The 21,126-nt window shown below is 47.2% G+C and overlaps 1 protein-coding gene across 3 annotated transcripts in view; it reads right to left on the bottom strand.

The window, feature by feature from the left end:
• LOC133344181 (zinc finger protein 704-like) overlaps positions 1-15,979 on the bottom strand; it is a 62,879-nt gene extending 46,900 nt beyond the window's left edge. The window contains exons 1-2 of one of the 3 annotated variants that reach the window (XM_061554200.1): positions 15,669-15,979; positions 7,845-8,035 (exon numbers count right to left, since the gene is read on the bottom strand). In XM_061554200.1, coding sequence (XP_061410184.1) covers positions 7,845-7,999 — 155 coding nt within the window. In that variant the 5' untranslated portion in view covers positions 8,000-8,035; positions 15,669-15,979. Of the gene's footprint in view, positions 1-7,844; positions 8,036-14,452; positions 15,644-15,668 lie in introns of those variants that run through there. The other 2 variants (XM_061554199.1, XM_061554198.1) reach the window with 2 other exon arrangements.
• Positions 15,980-21,126: the final 5,147 nt, after the last annotated feature.

The following is a 21,126-nucleotide window of genomic DNA, read 5'->3' as shown; positions in this document are numbered from 1 at the left end:
TCAGATTGGGTGAAAAAACAAAACACGCACAGACATTTGGAGAAGTGTTTCTAAAAGAAAGAATATTTACAGATTTACATCTATCAACCGTACTTCCTTATAAGGTCCTAAAATTAGATGGTCATCGGGTAATTACACAAAGCACAATAGTTAAAAATGGTCGATAATAAGGGTGCTTTTGTTGGCCTGGCCCAGGAAAATCAGTTTACTTGCCAAAGCCACAATTTCCCACACAACTCCCATCGGGTTTTTTTTTGATAAGAGGATGTGTTTCTCAAGTACACTGCCTGACAAAGACCAGAGCACCGATAAAAACAAACGTCATTTGGGGACAACATGAACGTAACCGTATTATAAAATTACCCAACATGCCACGTTGTCGCTGGTTACAACTTCTGCAAATTTACGAGGAGCCGTCTCGCACGTAGCAGCTCCACACATCTTCGCCGATGAAGGCCTTCCTTGTGCCTCGTCAATAACGAGGGTTTTTTGCTTCACCAGGCTGGTCGGTGCAGGAAGGTGAATGTGAAGTGCTTTGCAACCGGTTCAGATATCACTTGCCACTGGTAAATGTTAGCTATGCGCAGCGTACCGAATTAAAAGCGCAGTGAGACGATTACGACAGCACACCACTGCCACTGTGACGAGATGTTAACTCCTTCGCCTGCCATACAGGAGGTAGCGGGTTCGATCCCGACCCCGACTCCTGTATATTTGGAGGTTGCATGCTCTCTCTGTAGTCGCATGGATTTTTTTCTTGGGTCCTCCGGTTTTTCCCCTCCACATTTAGAATCAAAATGTGTTTACAGTATTTGGCTGCTAAACATTTCCACGTGATAAGCCACTTCGTTGAGCTATCATTTTTGCCCAGGTCACTTCTGAAAAAGAGCTACATAGCTCAATGAGCCTTACCTGAAAAAAATAAAAAGTTAATAGTTTCATCATATCTAGTGTGGCTCTGGGCCACGCAATTGATCATTTGAGCATAGAGACACATTGCCTTCCGCTTGATATAAAACGAGTCAAAGGTGGGCAGCTGAGAGTCGGAGTCATTGAACTGGCACCACCAAGACCATGGATTCAAAACTGCGTCTCAGGCACCCATTAATAAACTAGACACGGAGGTCCAAAGAGTTGATGTTCTCACCCAGTTCACCAATTACTGCATACAATTTACTTAATTCTGTCAGGAATAATAGTAAACTTTCCAGCTCTGCAAATTACATCCTTTGTTTGACTGCCACGTGATGGTTATCCCTACGAATATCACTTGACTGCTTTAAACCAGGAGATCGTAGCACCCTCTTGTGTGGATAAGAGGTCACTCAAAGGGATGAAGGAAAGGCAAAAGGACAACTGCTAATTTTAGCACACTTCTTTTGATATAAACACGGCTGGACTTACTCCACATGAGTGTAATCATATTCAGCATCTGCTACTAGATTAATTTCTTCCTGAGCGTGGCGGTTATAAGACAAAACTTCATTCAACCTCGGTGGTTGGAGCAGGTTGGAGGAATGTCAAGGGAGCAGGGGGTGAGTGGGTGGGGGAGGGGGTGAGTGGAGGGTCAGGGCTAGTTTAGAGACTACTCACTACTGACCAGCAATTGAACGCAAGTTGCCGAGTTCATAGGGCAGCGTGCAATCCACAATGCCCCTTCTTATTCTGCTTATTTACCACGACTACTACTTACCCCACATGGGAAGAGCCTCGCCGAGTTGAGCATCATCGTCATTGCTCCGATGCGCGCGTCACTCCGTAAAACGCCATTTTTAGATTGTATTTTGATAGTGCCCGTGTCAATTGTTCCGATGAGCTCGGACACGTTTAAATGTTGTTGTGCAATTGCCTTTACAGTCATTTGGTGTCAGTTTCTCACGCCAGGCCTTTATCGCACCGCACTGGCTCCAACGAGCGAAATGAAGTGTCAAGAGAAGTGAAGTATCAATGGGTAGACCTGATCGATTGAGACTTTTTTTTGGGGTGGGGTGGGGCTTGCAATTTTATTTTTGGTCAATTCTATGAATGACCATTTTGGCTTGCAGGAGGAAACAGAATACCTGGAGAAAACGGACGCACACGAAGGTTGGACAAAACTCCCACACACAAAGTCAAGAATCTACTGCTGCACTGCCTTCTCCTTTCCACCGCGCGGCCCAAGCATGCACCACCTGGTATTTAAAGGCAATCTCCATCCACATGCTAATCAGACTCGAGGCTGTGCTTCACTGCTGAGATCATACTTTGATACTGGCAAAAAAGTCCCATGATAGGCTAGATTATATAGGTCATTATCGTATTAATTAACTCACATGTCTCTATTTGTCCCCAAGACCGATTATGCATACGTTGAAATATGGTCTAATACAGCACGAGTTGAGCCCTGTTCCATTATGCGCAAGTGTTTACGAACAGCGAACTGCATACAACGCGACCGTGCGTACGGCTAACTCTGTACAAGTAGGCCAATGATTTAACTTCATGGCTGTATTTAAAAATCGCACGCAAAGCTACGAGCGTGAATATTTAACCGAGCCAAATGGTGCCGCTTTTCTTTTTTTTAACGGGAAGCAGACAAACAACAACAGTGGGCTGCCAACGTGATGGACTGACAGGGCCCACCCCCAGACGCGCCACGTGCCGCCCAGTCACACACACACACACAACCCCCTCCACAGGGTCAGAGTGACACGGGAATGGCTTGTGGTTCTGGCTGTCACCCGCCAGTGATATGAAAAAAAAAATCGTGTCGTTAAGACCCTCCGCCACCCGACATGGTCAAAACAAGTTTTCTCGTATTGATGAATTTAACTCCGCCAAATTAATTATTAGTTTCGGCTCACCGTTAAAGTTGAATAACGATTCCGGCAACCGCATTTTAGCGATAAGATAGACGTTTCATTTGGAACTACGTTAAATATCAGGACAAGATCCAGGAAGTCACAGATACAATCTCGGAAATCAGAATAACCCACCCGCTGAACAGATATTACTTTATCCGAAACTTAGAAATTGTATTTAGCACTTATTTCATTGTTTTTTTCATTTGATGTACAGGATGACTGTACACAAAGAGTTTTAAACTGCAATTCGCTAAAAAAAAAGCCTGCAGTAAGTCTTCTAATCACTGTACTTTTACCGTCTAATGCACACGCTGTCAAGTTATACAAGATACAATGAGAGGAAATGACAAAAATTATTACGTCTTAATTGCTATGCCATCAAATCACTCCAAAAACACTCATTTAGCTCGTAGGCATTTAAGGGATAATAACTTTAAACTTCAAAAGAAATCGGGTGCCGTTTCATATTTTTGCAGGAAATGAAATCCGCATTTTTATCAACGCGGGTAACGATAATCGCAACGTGATATTTTGCTAAATGGACAAAACAATTACAGTGGACCTTGCATTGTACGTTACAATGCGGTATCGCCATATCGCGACAATCCCGACATCGCTCGCAGGCAATAGCAGGCTTCGGAGAGCTTCACGCGAATAAATCAAGTGCACGTTGGCATGCGTCACACGCGCCTGTCTGTGCCAATGCCAAAAACGGCACAACAGCAGCACTCAAACAGAATTGGCCACACATCCCTGGGATGACCCCCATCCTCCCTCCCTCTCTGGTTTTTTGAGGTTACCGTGGATAAATATATACAGTACTTACTAGCTCTTTTGCCCGTCCAAGGACGGGTGTATATTGCAGTAAATCTGAAATATTCAAGAGAAAAATTGTTCAGCTCATGATTATTAATGAGGGGGGGGTTTCCCCATGTGGAGTGACGTCACCAGCGAATGGTTATTGGGGAGGGGTGCGGCATGTGGAGTGACGTCACTCCCTCATGGTGATTGTGGAGGGGTGCGGCATGTGGAGTGAGCGACCTTCTTGTGCGTTAGTGTAAATTTCCATGCGGGCATGAATATTAATGAGGGGGTGGGCCTCTTTTGCAGTGACGTCATGCGGGGGGGTGGGCCTCATGGAGTGACGTCACGCACGGGACAGACAGACATTTCTGGGTGATTATAGTAGGTAATTACTATTTAAACAAATTCAATGGCCTTAGGATAAACATGTAAAATTAGCTGCCAATATTTCAAAACTGCTATGGTTACATTTCATAGGGCATATAAAGATATTTTTGGCCAGAAAGTGACACCAAGGATTACTGCAAGCGCTGAATTGAACTCTGCATGGAGATTATTTTGGTGTGGCGGCATTATGTCGCGAAGCATAGTACAAGGGCTCATTAATTGCAGAGGCCAAATGCAACGGAGAGAATTATTACAGCGCAATAAAATTGGAAAGTTTCACGGACGACTTTGGGCATTTTTGGCGAGCCAAATATTAGTTGTGAAAATTAATTACTTTGAGCAGAAGTCGGCAAAGTTAGCGCTCGTGCTCTTGTACAAACTACCACCAGAATATACCACAAAATAATATCCTGCACGAGGTCAAGCATGTGTTTTCACAGTCAATGTTTTACACAGAATAAGGCTCAAACTCCGAGGCTGGTACAGCAAACTCGATGTTGGTGTGCTCAGCACCACCCAAGGCCACCATAGCAAACTCGATGTTGGTGTGGTCACCACCACGCAAGGCCACCATAGTCTCGTTTAAAGTCAACTCGACCTAGAGGAGGGCACAGGCCAGGTTGCATTTACTATTTTTGTAGCCACTGAGAGCCGGGGATCGAATCCAGGTCACTGGGTTCATTTACCCTGTCTTCACGGATTCCCACACCAAACACACAGCCAGAGAGCCAGGCTTAATCATTTATGTGATGGACACAACTGCATTTTAAAAATCGAGCTCAACCGATGTCACACGGCGGTAATCTCTAATAGGGCTCAAGCACTCGTGGGAAATGTAAAAATGGCCAAATCGGACAGCCAAAAGGAAAATAAAGATACCCTCTTCCTAATTCTAGATTCAAAGCTTTCGTGACTGCAAGGATTCATACTCTTAGGTTTTTTCGGTAAAGTCACGTAGGTAAAAAATAATAATAAATAAATAATAATAAATCACGACGTTTCGTTACTGTATCAAGTAAATCTAGCTGTGACGGTCCCACCTGAAGACGGAGACTTGTGTTGCCTCCGAAACGTCGTGATTTATTATTATTTTATTTTATCATTTTATTACTTACGTGACTTTACCGAAAAAACCTAAGAGTATGAACCCTCTCCTTAAGTTTGTTTTATTGAAATAACTATCAATTGTGTGAGCTTCTGAAAGTAAAAGGGTAAAAAACACGCACATTATGAAATTGCATACTGGGTTAATTAGTTTTACAGTTTTTAATTTCTGTCTTTTTCAATTATCCCTGCTACTGTTTCACACACTGCTGGGGAAATCGGCACGCAAGCATATCGCACGCCTGCATTCGTTTAAAACGGCCAAGGTCATAATTGCATGTTACCCTCGCAAATCGAGCTGCCTTGCGATACAAGTTGACGCGGTAAAGTTTCCTCTTAAAAGTGTTTCCTGTGAGCGCGAGGCAAAACGCTCAAGTGATTATCTGCCACGACAGAAGCGAGGTCATTCCAGCAGAAGCCAACCACATGGAATGGAGGGCGGCTTTAATGCGAGAGGTCACGCAGTTCAAATCCTGGCACGGTCACACCTACATTGTGCTCGACTGCTTCGCTACACCAAACTTTGAATACGGAAGTTGAAAATGGCATGGTATTTAGCATGATGTGGCGGGGGGGGGGGGGAACCACCGCTTGTGATCACAAACGAGCATTAACAGTTACAAGTTGTGGGCCTTTTCATTTAAAATTGCAAGTTTTCTACGCATGCTCCCGTTTCTTCGTACGTGTATACTCATTCATAGGCTGAAACCATCTTTACATGTATGTGTGTGTATATATATGTCTATGCGCCTCTGTGTTTGCAGATTGAGCACTGCTGTTCGACGCAGTTGCATATTATGATGTCACTATATAAAACATATATAATTAAATATTGGGTGACGAAAGACCGCAGGCGGTACATGGCGTGTATCGATACAGGATTGTGTAGCGACTTGTTGAATCCAAACACACAACACGAATGAAACTAATGACAAGAGACCGCGGCAAAAACACCCGACTGAAGAAGCAACGTAAGACTCGTGTCCAAAGAACTAATCGCAGAGATATGCACCCTGACAGAGTTGATGTCTGCATTTAATAATTTAGAAATATACACACGCACACTATCTCTCTCTCTCTCCAGAGTTCTATCCAAAGTGTGGAAAATGCTGTACAGCTCGGACTGGCCTCGGCAAGCCCATGCAAACCCAATCACTCTCTGCTCAATAACTTTTGACTGGCAGTCATCGTTTTAGTGGGACAAGCACGGCATCGAACAAGGCTGTCTACGCAGCGACAGATTTCCTGCGGTTGAAAATCAATTTCTCCCCAAAAAACAAAACTGTTGCACGACTTCTGTTTTTGTTATTCCAGAGCATTTAGCCAATTACGTTGAGGAATGCATCGCTCCATGAAGCCAATAATTAGGAAATAAAAATGATGAGATGGTAACAGTTTGGGGAGGCGTTCATCCAGCAGTCGAATAATCATGGCTGCAGATGATTTTTTAATCCACTACTGGATGGAGACCTCCCGAAGCAGTGTTGCTCATTAGGTTGGGGGACTCACAACTAGTCCAGTTGTCACTCAGTGCATTGAGCTAACGACTTCAAATTATTCCAAATCAAAATTACGGGAGCCATAGCCTGTTCAGTTAAAACTTGAGCATGCACAATTAGTGTAATTAGTATGCTGCACATTTGATAAAAATGGCAAGCGTACACTGTAAAACATAGCTATCGACTTAAACAATCTTTATCCTCAAGGTGTTTTTGAATTGCGTTATTTTATAGATCCAATATGAATTGCAAAGACTGGTCCAAACAAAATGTGTCAAGATCAAACTAATCACATACAGACTTTGTAAACCAATCACTCTTTGAACACTGGGCCCCCATTTCTTACAGCAACCTTGGCAGGGTAGATGTTTATTCAAGAATCCAGAATGCCAGCAAAAACGGATGCCTTCTGTGCTGCCCCGTTACGATAGATTAATTTAGTTTATGCTCGGTAGGAGTTGTCAGTTTTTCGGATAAACACTGAATTTTTCATCAGCACACATTGAAACATTACTCCGATTGAGCATCAAGTCCAGCCTGGCTGCATATTTTATTGTTCGAAAATGCATTCTTACCGCGTGCATTTCATTGGATAAATATATTTTGTCAAATGCGATTGTGGGTGAGATAACAAAAAATAAATCCATTGCTGGCCAAACTGTGTGCACCCGCATGTCCCAACACGCTCCGACGTGGTACAACATCGCATCTCTGAGTGCAGCATCCACACCTGCTCGCTTCTGCAAGAATACCGCTAACAACTTTGTGACGTCCGCGCAAGTTGCTTTTTGTACGAAGGCTGCCCAATTTAAAGTCTATCGTGACATTCATCGAGGATCTCGCAGCGCCGCACAAGACATAGCAGCAAACCACTAAGCGTAAAAATAACTCTTGAAAAAAAATATAACAACTGCCACACCGCACGACGCAAATGACTCTGATACCGCACAAAGCAATACAACACATTCAACGTGCCCGAGCGGGGGGGGGGGGGGTCTTGCCATCACTAGAACTAGCAGCTGACATAACGTGACGAACCAAGCATTTAACCCACACCGCGGTAGCAGGGGGGAGGAGGGGTGGCACAAACCATTTTGACCGACACGCGAAACGTTTGCGTGCTGCGGCGTAACATTTCAATCCTCCCGTTTCAGCTTTAACAAAAAAAAAAAACGCACGGTGCCGCGCACCAGCACAAGCTCTCTACCTGGACTTGGGGACATCGATGCTGGAGGACACGGCTCTCCCCCATCCGTCCGCTCCCAGGCTTGGCTTCGTGGGCGGCTGGCCGTCGGCGATCGGTTCGGCGGCGTCCACGCTGCTTGCGTCGTCCTTGCCACGAGGGCTCTCCCTCGTCTCCATGAGCTCGGGCGAATCGAAGCCGTTCAGCAGGGAGATCTGGACGGGGCACGACAAGTGCTCGGTTTATTCGCACGCCAGGGGAGTGCATCTGCGCAAATGGCCATGCGATTTTTGCCGGCGCAAAAAAGAATATAATACACGAGCAGCAAATGACGCATCTCAGACAAACTTGTGCAGTTCAGAAATTGTTGTTTCTGTGCAACGGCTTACGAACGCCGCAGAGGAGCCTGCTGCGTTTCCCAATTTCGTCAGGGACGAGACGACCAACAGACTTCAACTTAATCAAAAAAAGTATTGTTTTGTGTCGAGGCAATACTGTGGGCATCGCAATGCAAATTTATAGATCGAGTGCAATGTACACATGGCACTCTGCCTGAAAAGACGAGCGGCAATGGCCGCGTTGAAAAATCAGGTCTGCGTCACAGCCCTGCAGAGTCGAATGTGCTCCGACGTAGAGTCGTGAGGGTTAAGCAAAGTGAACAACTGTTACACGATGCTTTATAGTGTGGAGAAACAAACCCGAGCCTCCGAGACTTAAAAATAAAATCTGCTGCCACTCGGCAATACTGCTATACATTTACACGTGATGCGCCACTTCGTTGAGCTATCATTTGTGGCCAGGTCGCTTCTGCAAAAGAGCTATATAGCCGAGTGGGCCTTACCTGGTAAAATCGAAATTGTTTAGTTTAAATATTGTTTTAATACACGTCTTAAACCGCACAATTGCACAAACCTTGCCAAAATAATTTACGCCAAACGATGGAGGTTATCCTATCTACGTACGGTTGGCACCTTCGATTAGCACGGTTTGCTACGTAAAATGCGAAAGAAATTCGACATACATCTACATAACAGCCTGTGCCCCCGCGTGATTCTCGAAGTGACGCTTCACATAAAGACGACCCTCGCCAGCGCCTGGATCAGCGGGTGTGAAACATAAAAAAAGGATAACGTTTGCGAAGCCAGAGACAGATATGGGCGGTGGTGGTGCCCACACAACTGGTATTCGTGTTGCAAGTCGGTAATGCACACAACGTGTTGACTCGTTTAAACTACAATAGACTATTATTCAAACTTTTTTTACTTTACCAGGTAAGGCCCACTTAGCTATATTGCTCTTTTTCAGAAGCGACCTGGTGATACATGACAGCTCAATGAAGCGGCTTATCACGTGGAAATGTCTCGCAGCCAAATACTGTAAACGCATATACAGGCGTCAGGGTCGGAATCGAATCCACGACCTCCTGCATACCCGGCGAGGTAGTTAACATTTCACGACTCAATGACTTGTTGCGATTGGCCACGATTCTACTCAAGAATAGTCGAGAACCCATTGCACACATCGTAGGAACTGCAACATGCCCAATGCCATGCATGCCAATTCAACACATGCATCATGAACTTCACAACGGACTTATCGATGCATTGTTACACCCCTGTGATGTTACATATACACGGCATAAGGGTGTCAATGTGAGTGTAGTACGTGTATTGCGATTGAAATGTCACGTTTAAATATAAACATGGAACAAAGGAAGCTTCACAAACTTTACCATTATTACACTTGGCGCACTCACGGTGAAAGAAATGCCAAGGAGTATAGCAGTACACCCCCTCCCACGCCTCCCACCAGCAAAATAATTAAAAGTCACGATTCTATTAGAGAATTCTCATTTTGACCATCTCTTTTGAGTCATTTCCAAGTTTTGTGTATAATTTTTTACGGTGTTATTTGCCCTGCTGGGCCAAATGTAACGCGACTAAATAATATGCGTTTACGTTAAACAAATCAATTCTCATGTGCCGGATTAGATGCATGCATCAGCGGCCTTAAACATCTATTTTTTAAAAATCGACCAACCGATTCACCATTACACACCTAACCCTCAAATACCGAACGGTGTTTTTGTGTTGACAGAAGTGCAATGGCAATTCCACAATCCTATGATTGGGGGGAGGGGATGGGCCAACTAAAAACTCATCTGAATTTCTACAACCCAGCTATCATAAGGCCAGCAATTTGCAACCAAGTCTTTGTCCCCAGTCAACCTGCTCTCAGTAGGATGTCACATTCTCTTCTGATGTCTTCATAATTTGGAGCTCCATATCCCAGCCATCCACACTGTTGACTCGAGTCTAGACACAAGACCATGTTTTCCTCTCTGTAACAGGCTGCCTCTATAAAATACGCCCACTGTATCTGTACAGTGGTTCCGTTTACATACTATACGGATCTAAATGCATTGTAAGTGGCTTCTGGAAGTAGAAACATTACTTCCCCGAGCCCATCCAATCACCATGTGACGCTTCCTCGTGCTGCGTTCCATTTTCTCATCTAGCGGCTGGCATCGCTTGGCGGTGTGCCCACTTTAAAACATGCGGAATTGCACAATCGCGCTGCCTTCACTTGCAGCAATGGCAATGTTTTGGTGAATGTTAATCAATGGGTTTAGACCAGGGGTCTGCAACCTGCGGCTTCTTTTCGATGACTACACTGCGGCTCTTTAATGGTAGCTTCGTGACGTTATTTGTTCAGGACCACCCGTCTTGTATTCACATGCATTGGTGGCTCTTGAAATATTTTTTTTTAAATTAATTAATTAGAAAAAAATACAACTTTGTTGTTGTTGTTGTTTTGGTTGCCGACCCCTGGTTTAGACGAACCCTGTTTATTAAAAAAAACGTCACCACGTGCGTCTTTGAGTTGCCTTCGAAAATAAATGAGTGAACATTATAAGCAATGGCCATTCTTCAGAGCATGGTTTGACCCACTTACAGTTGGACATTGCACTCTACAGTGTGGCTGCCGTATAGTAGTACACTTCAAAACAGTTTTAAACTGATGTTGGCAAAATCCTCTGTACGCAAAATTTTACGTTTTTTTGGTATTGATTTGATAAAACTGTGTACATGATAGCTTTCTTTAAAGGTTAAGACATTCATGTATATGTAGCGTGATCTCCAACATCTATGCACCCATATAATTATGACTGCGTCTCACTCACGAGGGTCAGAAACTCGGTGGCAATGTGACCGTAAACATGTCGGCATCCAAACCGATTTCGTTGAGAAGCAATTAAAACAGACGTCATATTTTAAGGCTTTACCCCCCTCATACATATAGGTGAACACATGTTTGTATTGCCTCGTGTACATATGTATTGCACCTGGACAAGCGAAAGTTGATAACGCGTTTTGCCGTTATCTGGCAGTGCAAGTGACAAACGTGGAGATTAGTTTATTGCTTGTGTGTCATTGCCAAAGACATCTGCCAAATATATGCCTTGCTTTCTTTTATTTCATGTTTAACTCACTCACTTCATAAGCCCTAATTATCATCTTCACAGAGTTTGCTTACAAGGGCGAATTTAAATATTGTTATCATCATGACTATTAAATGTCTCGTGTGAGAGAATCCTCCGGTGTGGTATCAACCATGTGCTGTGCAAATATCACGTTGCAATGGAGCTCTTAAAAAGGACATATTCCTGATCTACGCAGATATCTTTATCACAATTGAGGACAGGTATAAATATAAATGTAGATGCTTAAAATAAAACTGTCCCTTCTCCACTGTGGTTTGATAGGCGTCATCATCATTTGTCAAGGCTCCCTCCTCTTCTAACCTAGCTTAAATATACGCTGCCAAGCTTGGTGGTGTTCATTCAGACGCTGTCTTTCCAACAGCCCTGTTCTTCACCTAAGGATGGCTGCTTGCGTTGTGGCCGAAACGTAGTGAGAATTGTATTTTATTATGTTTTATTTTTATTATTTCTCTTCTACGTGACTTTACCGAAAGAATCAAAAAGAGAAAATGTACGTATTTGTTTTGAACTTCTTTTGCACCATAACGTAGCCAACCATGCTCATCGGAGGTGCTGGGCCATGATCAAGCCACTGCTGGATGAAGGCCTCCTTCAAACCGTCACCAGTTCCTGCACACGAACCGATTCCTAGTTCCATCTCTCCACAGTGAACGAACTCTCAGGCACGTTCTCTCAATACGGGTCCTGGAGTCACTTGCAACAAACACCTCGAGTAATATCTCACTGTCTTGCACGAGTGCACACTGGTCTGCGTAGCAACGCAAAAACCCAAGTGAACTTTCACGCAGTTTCACTTGGCTTGTGGTGCACGCCTGCGTTCCAGCCAAGTTTTGGCAGCAAGGAATAGTGAGATCATTTCGCGATTTGCGAAATCCCAAAACCAACTGGGCGGCGACATGTCCAAGAGGTAGCATGTGGAGCAACTGAGCTGGAGAACCCACCCACCACCCGTGTGTAACTTTTAATGTTTGCCCCGAGTATGTGGCTAAGTACAGAAATTAGAAGAAAAAAACTGGGTGGACAGACACAATGGTAAAATATATGGAAAAGGATTTGAGATTGCAGAAAGCGGTAATTGCTGTCCAAGGATAACTATAGCAGAGATTAATTCGGTCCCATCATCGTGAATGAGCTGACAAGGTCATGTGTGGTTGGTTCTCTCCAGGTAATTGAGTTACCTTCCCACATGCACTAAATTGGCCAAACATTCCGATGGAGCAGGACCCTCCTGAAATAAGTCTTGAGACTCGGTGAGGCTTTTACCGGTAAAAAAATACTCCGTGAGTAAATAATTGGCATCAATCACATAGCATACATACAGTATACCATCCTTATAAATGTAAATTCTTAAGAATTTCTAGATGTGCTCGGAAGCTGACATTTGGCACATAGCAGAGCCTACGCTCACAAAACTGGGTAGACCGAAATTTTCGAGCTTTCACGACCAATATTATCCATAACCCTAAAAACCTCCACGATCCAAATTTTCAAATTTGCACCCTAGGTAGGGTCATCCTAAAGTTACGCAAATTAACTCTGGTGCTAAGTACAAATTACACGATCTTCGTCATCAGCCAACCAAGCATTTCGCCTCCCGTGGAGTGTGTCGCCACACAGCCGATAGAAAGCACTTAAGGGTCACAAAAAATAAAAGCTCATAACAGCCTACGTGTTGTAACAACGCAGGTGGGCACGTGTGTGCCATAGCACACACGCACGTAAATGCTAACACAGGCAAAGGTCTAGGAGGCTGGCCTCTTGGCAAACAAGAGTTGGGAAATAAATAACTGCTTAATGGTATGAGCTTCGGAACCTCGACAATAACTGCATCTCAACAACCAACAACCAACACTTCCAACAACACAGTCCTTGGCTAATCTCCTAACCCAGTTTTACACGTGTCCCTCCCCCTTCCCCATATTATGGTTTGCAAATGCTTTGGTTTGTTATGTTTTGCAAATGCGGCACTACTCAAACCAATGGCTCCTCCACTACAAAACAACAAAACACCCAACGGAATTCCAAACCGAGACGGAGAACGAGGCACACCCGGACGAGAGATTCAGAAGCGTCAATCTGACCGGTGGAAAAGGAAAGGAAGCGAATATTGGGAACCGGGCACGTCATGGCCGGAAGGGCTCTTGATGGTTGATGGCCGGTGGTGAAGTATAATGACGGTAGAGGCGACAGCCAAGGGAAGGAGGCACCTAACGCGTCCGATGGAATCTGCTCGGGTGCAGGTGGTTGCATCGTCGCAAGATCGCGGACATTGTAGCCACTGCTCTCGCGGGATTCATCCAACGGTGGATTGAGAATGCACGAGGATGAACAACAGCCCATGCTTGGCTACTCTCTCGTATTGCGATGCTCGGTCTAACATTCAGTTCGAACAACAAAACTCGCCATTTGCCACCGAGCAGCGCTCGTGCCAGGCTAGGTGCACTTCGAGGCCACGTGAAAGTGTCGGCACGTACATTGCAGAGCGGCATCGCGATGTGCGTTGGACCGCCTATGCGTGCACGTCTAAATCACTTACGTATTACCCCCACGGAACACTTAAACCAACCTGCATTACATACAATTGCATACACACGCACACATTTCAAAACAAACTACTGCACTCGCACCAAGATGCATGCAATATGCCATACAGTAAGTACCGTGTATAAACGCGTAATCATCACTTAGCAATCGGGTAAACGCAGCGCATGCGTTCATGGACACCATCAACTCGCTGCCCGTACACATTAAAGGCCTCCCCCCACCAACGGCGTGGCTCGTTTGACCATACTTCACCTCGCTGGTCAGTGCCGGGTCGGTAAGGGCGGGTCAAGCCTCCTGCAACTGCGTAGGGGGAACGACACGTGGGGTGTTTGCCATACCACCCTCGCTCACAATACAAGCCACGGAAGCAACCTACAACAACAACAACAGCAGCAACAACAACAACAGCAGCGATAACTGCGCCGGTGTTCGCACACATCCCCCTACTAGCCAGGCTCAACACCCGCTTAGCTTCTCGTGGTTTGGTTGTAACCACCGCACTCTGTGGACATGGAAAACCCCCCAGGCAGCATTCAATGCAACCAAGGACCCCCCCCAAACCAACATAACCTCGTTCCCATACCTTGTGCCGGCCTGGGAAGCCGGAATCTCCGTTGCGGCAGCCGTCACCACGGCCCGGAGGCTCCCAGCCCGGATCGTCGACTCCTCGTGACCTGACCTCGACCTTGACCTCGACCTTGACCCCGACGGGGCCACAGGGAGGAGGGCGGCCACCGCCGGGCCCGGCGATGCCGACTGCGCCCGGGTGAGACGGGGCCCTGCCGTGTCGTGCCGAGCTCATGGTGGTGGTCGTGGTGGTTGTGGTCGTGGTGATGGTGGTGGTGATGGTTGTGGTGATGGTCGTGGTGGTGGTGGTCGTGGTGGTGGTGGTGGTCGTGGGCGGACTAAAATTTAAAACAAATTTTGATTGCGGGCGAGGAATTTGTTATCTATTTAGCTTACTTGTAGCTGGTGTTCCTATAGGTTGTTGTTGTTGTTGATCTCGTACCTTTTTGCTGGTATTTTTAAAAAAAATTGTTGCCCGAAGGCAAATAAAATAAAATATATTTTATACTAAATGAGGTGGGGGGGGGCTCTTCCCCACACAACAACACCACCCCCCTCCTCCTCCCGCTAAAAACGAAGACTAAGAACCCGGCTTCCTTACAGTCCACGCGGCGTGCACCGCCGGTGTACACCACACACACGAACACAACTTAAAAAGTCGTCGCTTGTGCCGCAGATTGATACAAAAAAAACACAACCGGCGTCACCAACCCCCTAACCCACCACTACCACCACCCCCAAAACCACCACCACTACCCCCTTGCAAAGTGTCCCTATTAGATGAGTTATCGATACGCACGCACAAGTACTTTTATCTCTCTCTCGAGTCGTCGTCGTCGCGAGTATCTCCGTTTAAAGTGTTCGGGTTGGGGAGGAGGGGGCCCTGTTTGTTATCGCTGCCGCTAAAACTGCAAAGCCGCGTTGTTTTCATCGCGAACCCGAAGCAAACCCCCCCCACACACACCACCCACAACAACCACCACCCACAACAACCACCACCATCAACAACAATCCACAACCATCAACAACAACCCACAACCATCACCACTCCTTCACCGAAAATGCGGATCGCGAAACCCGGCGCGGCAATCCGCGGATCCGCAAAAACCCGGCGGCCTTCCACGCCGCACCGCCCCATCTCTCATCTCTCTCCCATCTCTCTCATCTCTCCCGAACGCATTCCTCGTCTAAACCCGCACGAAGCGTCTCCCCCCCCGAGCCAGTGCACGTACCGTTCTACGCGACGACGAGAAACGTGTGGAGGTGGAACGAGGGAGGTAGAGGAGGTGGAACACGCCGGTGGTGTAAGAAGTGGAAAGACGCCGCTACTGGGAAGTAGTCCAGTTCCACTTTCACGCTTCCGTCGATCCGCTCCGCGCTTTGCGCCGCGCCAAGCCGCGAGCCGGCGTTTTGCCCGCGATGTAAACACGCGGGGAGGCGTTCGGCACTCACCCTCCTCCTCCTCTCCCGCCACCACCACCACCACCTTTTTTGTTGTTTTGTCAAAGAACGCCTCTCCCCATTCGCCCTGGCAATGTGCCGGTGAGGGCAGCAGCAAGGCGGCTTGCCATTGGATCCCGCCTTGAGCTCGCCGGTAGTGGTGGAGGTGGTGGTCTGGGGGGTGGATGGGTGGGGGAGGTTTTCGTGGTGGTGGTGGTGTTGTTGTTGTATTAAAGGCCCGGCGTGTCGTGCAGAAATAGGGCGTAGTGTCCCGAACGCGCCTCGCCATTGGCCCCCGCGAGTTGTTGTCACGCGAGCCAATCGCCGCTTCGCGCCCTGCCAGCCCCCACCACTACCACCACCCCCACCACCACCCACCACCACCACCCACTACCACCCACCACCACCACCCACACGACCCCCACCACCACCCCCACCACCAAACACATCGAGCAGGACACACACAGTCTTACCCCTGCCACTACACACACATACTCTTAGGTTGTTTCGGTAAAGTCACGTAGGTAAAAATAAATAATAAATAATTGAAATTATATTATTGAAAAAAATTATCTTTTATTTTTTTTTCCCTACGTGACTTTACCGAAAAAACCTAAAAGTATGAATCCTTACAGTCACGAAAGCTTCAAATCTAGAATACACACACACAGTCTTACCCCTACCACTACACACACACAGTCTTACCCCTACCACTACACACACACAGTCTTACCCCTACCACCACACACACAGTCTTACCCCTACCACTACACACACAGACTACCCCTACCACTACACACACGTCTTACCCCTACCACTACACACAGACAGTCTTACCCCTACCATACACACACACAGTCTTACCCTACCCTACACACAGACAGTCTTACCCCTACCACTACACACACAGTCTTACCCCTACCACTCTACACACACAGTCTTACCCCTACCACTACACACAGACAGTCTTACCCCTACCACTACACACACACAGTCTTACCCCTACCACCACACACACAGTCTTACCCCTACCACTACACACACATACTTACCCCTACCACTACACACACACAGTCTTACCCCTACCACTACACACACACAGACTTACCCCTACCACCACACACACACACACAGTCTTACCCCTACCACTACACACAGACAGTCTTACCCCTACCACTACACACACACAGTCTTACCACTACACACACACATACTTACCCCTACCACTACACACACACAGTCTTACCCCTACCACTACACACACACAGTCTTACCCCTACCACCACACACACACACACAGTCTTACCCCTACCACTACACACACACAGTATTACCCCTACCACTACACACACAGACTTACCACTACCACTACACACACACAGTCTTACCCCTACCACTACACATACACAGTCTTACCCCTACCACTACACACACACAGTCTTACCCCTACCACTACACACACACAGTCTTACCCCTACCACTACACACACACAGTCTTACCCCTACCACTACACACACAGACTTACCACTACACACACACAGACTTACCCCTACCACTACACACACACAGTCTTACCCCTACCACTACACACACACAGTCTTACCCCTACCACTACACACACACAGTCTTACCCCTACCACTACACACACACAGTCTCACCCCTACCACTACACACACACAGTCTTACCCCTACCACCACACACACAGTCTTACCCCTACCACCACACACACACAGTCTTACCCCTACTACTACACACACAGTCTTACCCCTACCACCACACACACACAGTCTTACCCCTACCACTACACACACAGTCTTACCCCTACCACTACACACACACAGTCTTACCCCTACCACTACACACACACAGACTTACCCCTACCACTACACACACACAGTCTTACCCCTACCACCACACACACACAGTCTTACCCCTACCACCACACACACAGTCTACCCCTACCACTACACACACACAGTCTTACCCCTACTACTACACACACACAGTCTCACCCCTACCACTACACACACACAGACTTACCCCTACCACTACATACACACAGTCTTACCCCTACCACTACACACACACAGTCTATCCCTACCACTACACACACACAGACTTACCCCTACCACTACATACACACAGTCTTACCCCTACCACTACACACACACAGTCTCACCCCTACCACTACACACACAGTCTTACCCCTGCCACTACACACACACAGACTTACCCCTACCACTACACACACACAGACTTACCCCTACCACTACACACACACAGTCTCACCCCTACCACTACACACACAGTCTTACCCCTACCACTACACACACAGTCTTACCCCTACCACCACACACAGACAGTCTTACCCCTACCACCACACACACACAGACTTACCCCTACCACTACACACATACAGACACAGTCTTACCCCTGTCACTACACACACACACAGTCTTACCCCTACCACTACACACACAAACACAGTCTTACCCCTACCACCACACACACACAGTCTTACCCCTACCACTACACACACACAGTCTTACCCCTACCACTACACACACACAGTCTTACCCCTACCACCACACACACACAGTCTTACCCCTACCACTACACACACACAGTCTTACCCCTACCACTACACACAGACAGTCTTACCCCTACCACCACACACACACAGTCTTACGCCTACCACTACACACACACAGTCTTACCCCTGTCACTACACACACACAGTCTTACCCCTACCACTACACACACACAGTCTTACCCCTACCACTACACACACACAGTCTTACCCCTACCACTACACACACACAGTCTTACCCCTGCCACTACACACACACAGTCTTACCCCTGCCACTACACACACACAGACTTACCCCTACCACTACACACACACAGACACAGTCTTACCCATGTCACTACACACACACACAGTCTTACCCCTACCACTACACACACAAACACAGTCTTACCCCTACCACCACACACACAGTCTTACCCCTACCACCACACACACACAGTCTTACCCCTACCACCACACACACACAGACTTACCCCTACCACTACACACACACAATCTTACCCCTACCACTACACACACACAGTCTTACCCCTACCACCACACACACACACAGTCTTACCCCTACCACCACACACACACAGACTTACCCCTACCACTACACACACACAGTCTTACCCCTACCACTACACACACACAGTCTTACCCCTACCACTACACACACACAGTCTTACCCCTACCACCACACACACACACAGTCTTACCCCTACCACCACACACACAGACTTACCACTACACACACACAGTATTACCCATACCACTACACACACACAGTCTTACCCCTACCACTACACACACACAGACTTACCCCTGCCACTACACACACACAGTCTTACCCCTACCACTACACACACACAGTCTTACCCCTACCACCACACACACACACAGTCTTACCCCTACCACTACACACACACAGTCTTACCCCTACCACTACACACAGACAGTCTTACCCCTACCACCACACACACACAGTCTTACGCCTACCACTACACACACACAGTCTTACCCCTGTCACTACACACACACAGTCTTACCCCTACCACTACACACACACAGTCTTACCCCTACCACTACACACACACAGTCTTACCCCTACCACTACACACACACAGTCTTACCCCTGCCACTACACACACACAGTCTTACCCCTGCCACTACACACACACAGACTTACCCCTACCACTACACACACACAGACACAGTCTTACCCATGTCACTACACACACACACACAGTCTTACCCCTACCACTACACACACAAACACAGTCTTACCCCTACCACCACACACACACAGTCTTACCCCTACCACCACACACACACAGTCTTACCCCTACCACTACACACACACAGTCTTACCCCTACCACCACACACACACACAGTCTTACCCCTACCACCACACACACACAGACTTACCCCTACCACTACACACACACAGTCTTACCCCTACCACCACACACACACAGTCTTACCCCTACCACCACACACACACACAGTCTTACCCCTACCACCACACACACAGACTTACCACTACACACACACAGTATTACCCCTACCACTACACACACACAGTCTTACCCCTACCACTACACACACACAGTATTACCCCTACCACTACACACACACAGTCTTACCCCTGCCACTACACACACACTGTCTTACCCCTACCACTACACACACACAGTCTTACTCCTGCCACTACACACACAGTCTTACCCCTACCACTACACACACACAGACTTACCCCTACCACTACACACACAAAGACACAGTCTTACCCCTGTCACTACACACACACAGTCTTACCCCTACCACTACACACACAAACACAGTCTTACCCCTACCACCACACACACACAGTCTTACCCCTACCACCACACACACACAGTCTTACCCCTACCACTACACACACAGTCTTACCCCTACCACTACTCACACACAGTCTTACCCCTACCACCACCACACACACAGTCTTACCACTACACACACACAGTCTTACCCCTACCACTACACACACACAGTCTTACCCCTACCACTATGTACACACACGCATAGGCCGGGCCACAATCACTTTACCACCATAACACACAATTGCAACAGCGTGCATCCAGCCGTCACCACCGCGCGCTATACAACCACAAACCAACCCTCCCACTCCCTACCACTACACACACATACCCCCATCCCCACCCCAAATCCCTATCACAGCCACTCACCCAGCTTGCCTTTGCCTTGAAATTTTTATGCAAGTGCAACAGCGTGCACCCACTGTCTTTTCTTGGATTTTCTGTTTGCAATTAGTCACATATTCACTTTAAGATGTTTTTTGTTCATGTTTTTGTTTTTTGTTTGTTGCGGTTGCACCCGATTCAAGAGCCAAATGGCTCACATGGCTATACCTAATAAATGAATTTGAACTTGAACGTGATACAGGACAGTACAGCACACGAGTGCAAGAATAGCGTGCGTCCACCCACCACCCACCCACCACCATCCACCACCACCCACCACCCACCACCACCATCCACCCACCCACCACCACCCACCCACCTACCACCACCATCACCCACCCACCACCACCACCACCATCACCCACCCACCCACCACCACCACCCACTCACCCACCACCACCACCCACCCACCACCACCACCGAAACCCACC

This window comes from Lethenteron reissneri, chromosome 19 (assembly GCF_015708825.2).
Source record: "Lethenteron reissneri isolate LAM-NWPU_2019-01 chromosome 19, ASM1570882v1, whole genome shotgun sequence".
Lineage (NCBI taxonomy): Eukaryota > Metazoa > Chordata > Hyperoartia > Petromyzontiformes > Petromyzontidae > Lethenteron > Lethenteron reissneri.
The sequence above is the reverse complement of the archived record's forward strand: the minus strand, read 5'-3'. Positions and strand labels throughout refer to the sequence as shown.